The 7,554-nt window shown below is 38.6% G+C and overlaps 1 protein-coding gene across 1 annotated transcript; it reads left to right on the plus strand.

The window, feature by feature from the left end:
* The first annotated feature begins 6,450 nt into the window (after positions 1-6,450).
* Positions 6,451-6,975, plus strand: LOC136281688 (uncharacterized). The gene has a single exon (XM_066168463.1). The coding sequence runs from the start codon at positions 6,451-6,453 to the stop codon at positions 6,973-6,975; it is 525 nt and encodes a 174-aa protein (XP_066024560.1).
* Positions 6,976-7,554: the final 579 nt, after the last annotated feature.

The raw sequence follows: 7,554 nt of genomic DNA on the forward strand, positions 1-7,554 counted from the left end.
GAAAATTTACTGATTTTTCCGCGTGGTTGTTATTCGGAACACATTTATTCGTAAACTTTCACATTTAACCATTTCCAGTCCTTTCATTTTTGTTAATCAAAAAATGTATAAAAATCACAGTAGATTTTGGAATAGATTTTTGTTTGTTACTTGCTTTCATTATATGTACCTGCTTGTCGCCACGTTTGTTATATATTACTGTTTTTTTTTTTAGGTAAATACAAGTGTTAATGGTCTTTCTGGAAAAATTGGTTTTCATGGTAGTTAGCAGCTGAGTTTATACTCGTAACTTTAATTTCTTTTCATATGATAGTTTCCACACCAACCTTGCATAGATAGCAGAAACTTTTAATTGCTTTTCCGTTTTTATTTCCTAAGCTGCTCTACTGTAATTAAGATAGGTATATTTTCTATATCAGAGCTGTGAATTCTCACCTAAGTTTCCTATTTTTAATGGTCTCAAGTTTATTGTATCCGTCTTTTTACTTTTGAGATTATTTTCGTCGTAGAAACAGACCAGGAAATCGTGACGAGTTTCCGTTCTCGCAAGCCGAGTGATCTCTAACGAGTTAATTCCCCCCGTTTGCACGTTCCCGCGAAAAGTCCAGTAACCACCATAAACTATGTATCAGTGACAAAGTTATGAACTGCGGTACCCGGGTAAAAAATCTGCCTTGGAGCTTGATCTAATCCTGAGGGGTTGGTCTTCAAAGTTGTGCAAGGATTTTTCGATATTGCTATTTGTTGCTTTGAAATTTTCCTGTCTAGTTTGCTTATCAAAATTTTAAAAATTTTTACCGATGTCAAGAAACGGAATTCCTTCACACGGTTTTTTATAGTTTGATATCTCGGGAGTCTTCTGACCAAATTTCAAGGCAATTCGTAAAGTTTTCGTACCCTATTAAGTCATTCAAAAAAGGCACGTTTGCCGAAAAAACAGACAGGTTTTTTTGCATCCAAAGTTTTAGAGGTATAACCGCATGTGGACTAGTGTCAGCAAATGCGCACTTACCCTTCCCCTAACCGAACGTTGACCATTACTTGTCATCAGTTGACTTTTATGGGGTAGTTGGAGGGGTAAGTGCTTAGTTGTTCATATAATTTCTTGATTAAACAGGGTCTCGAAGTGGGGGTCTTAATCCTGCATTCCCACTCGTTTTTCACTAGAATCCTGTTTCCCGTACCTTCTTTTATCACCATTCCGAATCCCGTTTTTCAATCCTATAAATACATTGAAAGGGAAAATGTTTGTACTAAAGGAAATGAATGTTAGATTTATAGCGCTAATAGCATTGTCCGACTAGTCTGTGGCTGCAAAAAATGACAAGGAAAACTCTGACTGTGTTGAGTTGAGTGTTGGTCATGATAGTAAGGCTTGTATCAGTATTTACCATATCTCGCGGTCTATAAGAAAAATCCCCTCAACTGCTTAAGATAACAGATGTGAAGTCATGTGAAGAGCTTGCGCTTTCCTGGTATCCGGTTAAATCAAAATACCCTTTGCTGTCTTAGGGTTCAGGGTCTGGTGATTTCTTGAAAGTTTCAATTAGATAACTATTGACCAGGCACACTCTATCGATTCATTTGCAAGGAGACGCCACTTACACACTGAGCTCTTGCCTGATTGATTCGCTCTTGCCGCTAAAACATTTATTTGGGTCGTGAAGCTTTCCTGAGTTCCCGACATACAGGCAAAAATTCCGCATCCCGTACCCAGATTTTGGCGAATCCCGCTTCGCGGGGATAAGTCGAATACCCAAATCCTTATGGATATGGTATTCTATCCCACTTTGGAATCGTTTTTTTATAACCCATAGCAACAGTAGTTTTGATATTGCTTACAAAATGTACAAACGATCGTAAATGTTGGTTTGAGCTACACATGACGTTGCATTTGTGTAGCCTGCGTAGCAGAAGTTTATTTCTTATTTGTTTTTCATTCCCTTTGAGGCTTGGCAGCTTGCTCAGGCACTCCCCAACAAAAATCGCCAGCTACGTAGACTAATTATTTCAACCTCGTTTGAAAAATCGCCTATTTTTTCCACAAAAAATCCAAGCTCAAGTCAATGTTATAATGGCGTTTAGTCAAATTAAATCAATCAGCCAATGATTGCCTTTAACTGTTCTCGCGACCCGCGTTTCACATCAGATCATAGACAATCGAAGACCACAGATGCCCATTTCACAGAGAATATGCTTATTCTTTCCCAAAATTCCACATTGGCATAATTATGATTATATGAATATAATTATATGATTATTCATTCCACTAATGGACTTTTTATTAAGACGCTATAAAGTAAAAGTGAGTCATGTAAACTTGCTTGTCCAGTTCGAGCCGCCGATCGCTCAACAAAAAGTCGCGAAATTCCCTGACTTACTTAATTATCTTCTAACGACATGTCTTCTACGTGGTTCTTGCTTAACAGTTGCCATAAAAAGTGATGCATAATATCCTGAGAGAGGTGATCGCAATATCATTTAGTGCCAAGAGAATTGTGGGTAACTGACATTATATAATCTTTGCTTTGTGAAAGAAGAGGAAATAACTTGATGACGAAGGGAGTTAGAGTGTGAAACCAGGCTCATTTATCCACCTGGTGTCTTGAACTGGCTGGAATGAAATTTGTGATCGTCCCATATTTTATTATATTGTATGTGTGATTCGCCACTCAGGTAAGTTGCTGTCCTAAAATTGTGTTACGAGAATTAAGCCTTAAATTTCATTGCATCAGATGTACAAATGGAACGCTCGTCAATTACGCTTAATCGTTTTACCACTGAAAAAATAAATGACTGATTGTCACTCCTCGTGTGATTAGATCGCATGCAAATTTTGAAGCGATTAATTACCATTAAAAATGAACGAATAATGTCAGCCCTATTTACTATCGGCAACCTGCTAAATATGAACCGAAACTATCAAGCGGCGCCTTTGAACTAAAAATTCGCTCAGTATTATGCTTCTTAAGTAACCTTACATTTTATTAGCTAGTAAGTGTCATATAATGTTCGTTGATTCTTAAGTTTAACACCATTTCTGAGGAGATTTTCAACAACTTTGAAGACCAACCCCTCAGGATTAGATCAAGCTCCAAGGCAGATTTTTTCCCGGATACTGCATTTCATAACTTTGTCACTGATACATAGTTTATGGTGGTTACACTTTAAGTGGGCGTTATTTGGTTCGATCAATCTAAAAGCCCTACATTTCTACGTCAGTGCATTTCTGCATCAGATGAATTGACATTGATTTGCTCCTGTCACTACGTGTACAGAAATGTACAGCTGTTTATTTTATGCGTCTAGAATCACCCTTTGCTGCTTGGGAAGAAAATACGGGTGCATCAGCCTGAAAGAAACAGTTAATTTTTGGCAAAGATCTGGTGAATATTTGATTATCTGTACTATACCCGAGAGCTTTTGCAATTTTGATACCATGTGTACTTTCCACTTTGCTCATAACACTTAAATTGTATATGTAAAAGGTTTAATCTCTTTATATGCAATTTAAGCTTAAGGCTTGGAAAAGGAAGTTTAAATTGATATATGTCTTAGCTGAAGTAAGTCCAAATGACATAATCTAATCTCAAAGAATGCCAAAAACACTAGTTAAATGGTAATCTCTGTAAGAGCGGTCCAAGGTATTTCCCGTCAGGGCATAGTTTTCCCTCAAAATTTTTCCATTAAACTATATTTAGGAGTGAGTAAATAAAACCATACTGGTTTCTGGAAATACGTTAAAATAAAGGTTTCAGAGCCTTCAATATTTAAAGTAGAAAATTGCTCCTTCTTTTACCTCTTGCGGCATCGAAAATTTCTAAAGTGAACAAGCTTACTCCTCCTAACACACTTTACGCAACAAAAAATCGTTTGTATTTCTATACCGTGTGATATCTGAGAGGGTTGAAAGCATGCCAATTTTGATCTTTGTTCATTTAGAGGTTCAATATAATTTGTTTAAAAACATCGGTTTCTAAGCTTTCTGAAATTGTTCAAAGGTACTCAATCTTTCTTGGTTGATACCAACAAGTCCAAACCAGGCAATTGAAAACTCCGGTTGATTTACCGTACTAGGATGTTAAAAAACATAAAGATGTAAAATAATCTTGCACTTATTATCCTCCTTTGACGTAGTGACTTCGAAATTTTGGTGATTTTGCTAGCGTGACAGTCGAATTATGCAAATTAGTATTTAGAGCAAACTCCTATCGTATTAAATTAATAGCTCAATAAATCTTAGATTTTAATTATTTTAAAGTTGAAACTATAGTAGGACTGAAATGTTAGAACGAACGGATTGATACTCCAAAAATTTGGAAAATTACGAGGGTCTGTACTAGAAAACTGGGCGAAACCGGGGTGGGTGATAATGCTCTAATCACAGACTTACCTAAAACTCGGCAGAAATATTTCATGAGTGAACAAATGTGTGAAAATGATAGGTTATAATTTTAATTACCCGGGAGATATGGGTTCCCTCTGGTAAAACCCCCAATTTTTGCATTTTTTGCATTATTAATTAGCTAACTTTGCTCTGCTACTGTGACAAGCGGAAACGCGATATGCAGATTATGACAGGTACTTTAGGCACCATTAATTAAGACTTTCTTACAGAAAATTATGGGCTCTTTAGAGCAACCTAGCTATATGCCCTAATTCTTATATGAAGTTTTGGAAAATTAAACTATTTCCCATCTCCTTCAAATATACATTAAACGAATCGTTGGTCATTGACCTTATAAACGTTAGCCGGAGAACTTAAAGTAAACCATATGCGTAAGAAAAGGTTTACTTAAAAGCCAGATAAATTGACGACCAGAGAGTGAAAAAACTAGCGTAGAGTGATGCTGAAAATTCAAACTGTGCCTGAGCCAGAGATTAAATTACGCGTTAAAATTCTGACTGCTAAGGTAAACGCGGCTGAATCCGGAACGGATCGCTCACAGGCTAATTGCGTGACAAAAAGAAGAGGGTCTGAATGGGGTTTAGTGTTTAGTGTTATTTTTCCATATTTTTTAGTGTTTACTGTTAAATTGGCCATTTTTTAAATGTTTACTATTCTTGAAAAAAATACTGTTTAGTGTTTGAAAGGAGACCCCAAAGTTTTTTTTTAAGGATTTTCAAATTTTATCTGCTCTTTTAAATTCTGCAAGAAAATCAAGAAAATCACTTGCGAACAATAAGCCAAACCTGAAATGCTCTTGTCCTTAGAACCGCTAATGCGCCTTACTAGACCCTCAGTACTGGATGTACTTAAGGGGATACGTTTGGTAATCCACACAATAGTTCCTGAAAAGTATTGCTTCTGGAAATCCAACCAAAGTAGTGTTTGCAAAAGACCAATTGCACTTGAAATTGGGCCCCAAGGCAAAGTACTGGCGTTAGACCACGATTTCGACTCTCGATAGTCTCGTAGAACTGCTTTTACACCGACCAGTCGATGTAAATGTTCGGAGGGAAGTATTCAAGGATGCGCGGGACCTATGCTTTACCAATGGCGCATTCTTCGTTGCAGAGAGGGGCTCATCAGCAATCCGTTTCATTGAATTGAAAGGCGAAGTACTTTTCAAACCCGGACGCCTAAAATCGCGAGCTGATTTGCTCTCGCAGCTTAGTCGTTTCAGATTGTCACTTGAGGGTACAGGTCCAGTTCTACAGAAGCGGTTGACGACACATCTGAGATCTTTAGCTGCACAAGTCGAGAACTGAATAAACAAATTGTCCAGATTAACCCACCTTTAAATAAATCAACTTCCATCTGTGCGGCAAGTAAGGATATCCTCTCGTGTGCAGATGATGAGCAGAGAAGCATAATGCAGCTGGAGTCACAGTACAATGGAGTGGCTATCAATGTGTAGTAGGCTGAGACAGATAAACTACTCCAATGACGTGACAAGTGTTGAATCTCTCTATGTTCTGCGGCAATCAGCATACTTGGCTGCAACTAGCGCAGCTGGAGGGTTATATGGTTGTAACCTCGATTCTGTCAATGTTGAGCGACTCTTGCGGAATTCTTCAGACTCTTGTAGGGAAATCAGGAAGCTGTATGGTTATGAAGGCAACATTGTTTTCACCGACAACAAAGATCAAAAGGTTAAGACCTTTAATCCCTTAAGTGCAACAGTCGAGACCTTGTTGGGTACTGGCCATGAAGGAACCGTTGATGGAACTGAAGGAAGCTGCTCATTTACACAATTTCATTCAATCTGTTCCTTGTAGAAAATTTTTTTTGTTTCCGATATAGCTGCTGAAACAATCAAACTAGCTTCGTGGCTTACTGGCAAAGCGTCCTTTCTTCGCAACCTCGAATGTCTCTATGATAGTTTTGGAATTGGTGCACATACGATCGACGCGGTCCAATTATCTCTTCAAGATGCTGTGTGCAATGTTTCATCGGTAAATGCTTATATTAAAAACACAGTCGCTGAAGTAAGGCAGCACTATAAAATGAAAGAAACGGCAACAATAAATGGCCCTGAAGGAACTGTTTCCAGCAAAACACAGGAGTCATTGGTGCTTCTCGAAAGAGGTATGGAACAGCTACGAGATAACGTTAAGAATGTAAACGAGGACTATCTTGGTGACACTGACCTGCGTACGCTGCTAACAACTCAGGTGGAGAACCTTCATGCAGTCCCCCAATTCAAAAACGAGACTTTCACCACTCTTCAGTATACTCAAGACTTTGGAACAATTTCAAAGGAATCTTTAAAGAGAACAACGAAGTGGGGTGCGAAGTACTTCACACTTGAGAAGTCTTATTATCCAGTGCCTAAATCCAGTGTGGAGTTACGGGACGTAGATTTGATGAAACCTCTTCCAGCTGATAACGTTGACCCCAACATTGAGGCAGCCATGAAGAAATTGGTTGACAGGTATCGACCTGTCAAGGACGGTAAGAAGCGAATCAACAAAAGACAAAGCGGGAGCCCTGCCGCCAGCTGTATATTCCAGTGCGCCATCGTGTACTAGAGAAACATTCCAAGAGGATGTTTAAGATAATCCAGGGACAGACAATAAAGAACGAGTCGACCAGGATACAAGTATTCCACGAGCTACAAACGAAGTACCGAGAATCACCTTTGTTGACAAAAGCATGCTCGGAGTTGTCGCAGTTGGTGACATGACAGACCTCCCCGAGCAACAGGATGAATTCGACACCGACTCAGAGAGCGATGCGGATAATGTTCATATAGACATAACGTTCAGCAGATTTGGTCGCACCACCCGCGCTCATTTCCGCCTTGATCTCTAGAAACAGTTGGGGCAATCGCGACTATTCAGATATGGAGTGACATGTCTGTCATTTTTTGTTGACCGTTATACATTGTGAGCACTGTAGCCGATCTTATTGGTAAAAGAATATTCTGTTATTGCATTCATCACTAGTCAAATTTAAACACTCATATATGTTAACTCTCATTTTCCTTGTAATTTTCGTATTTATCTCTTTTTGTTTACAGTGCAGATACACCAACTGGGACCATCTCACAAAGCCAACCAATCATATTGAGGTATTCATAGAACGGACGGCAATCCGTAAATTTGCTT

The sequence above is a fragment of the Pocillopora verrucosa genome, chromosome 6 (genome assembly GCF_036669915.1).
Source record: "Pocillopora verrucosa isolate sample1 chromosome 6, ASM3666991v2, whole genome shotgun sequence".
NCBI lineage: Eukaryota > Metazoa > Cnidaria > Anthozoa > Scleractinia > Pocilloporidae > Pocillopora > Pocillopora verrucosa.

Coding starts and splice junctions, on each gene's coding strand:
- LOC136281688 (XM_066168463.1), top strand. CDS start 6,451: ATGAAAGAAACGGCAACAATAAATGGCCCTGAAGGAACTGTTTCCAGC.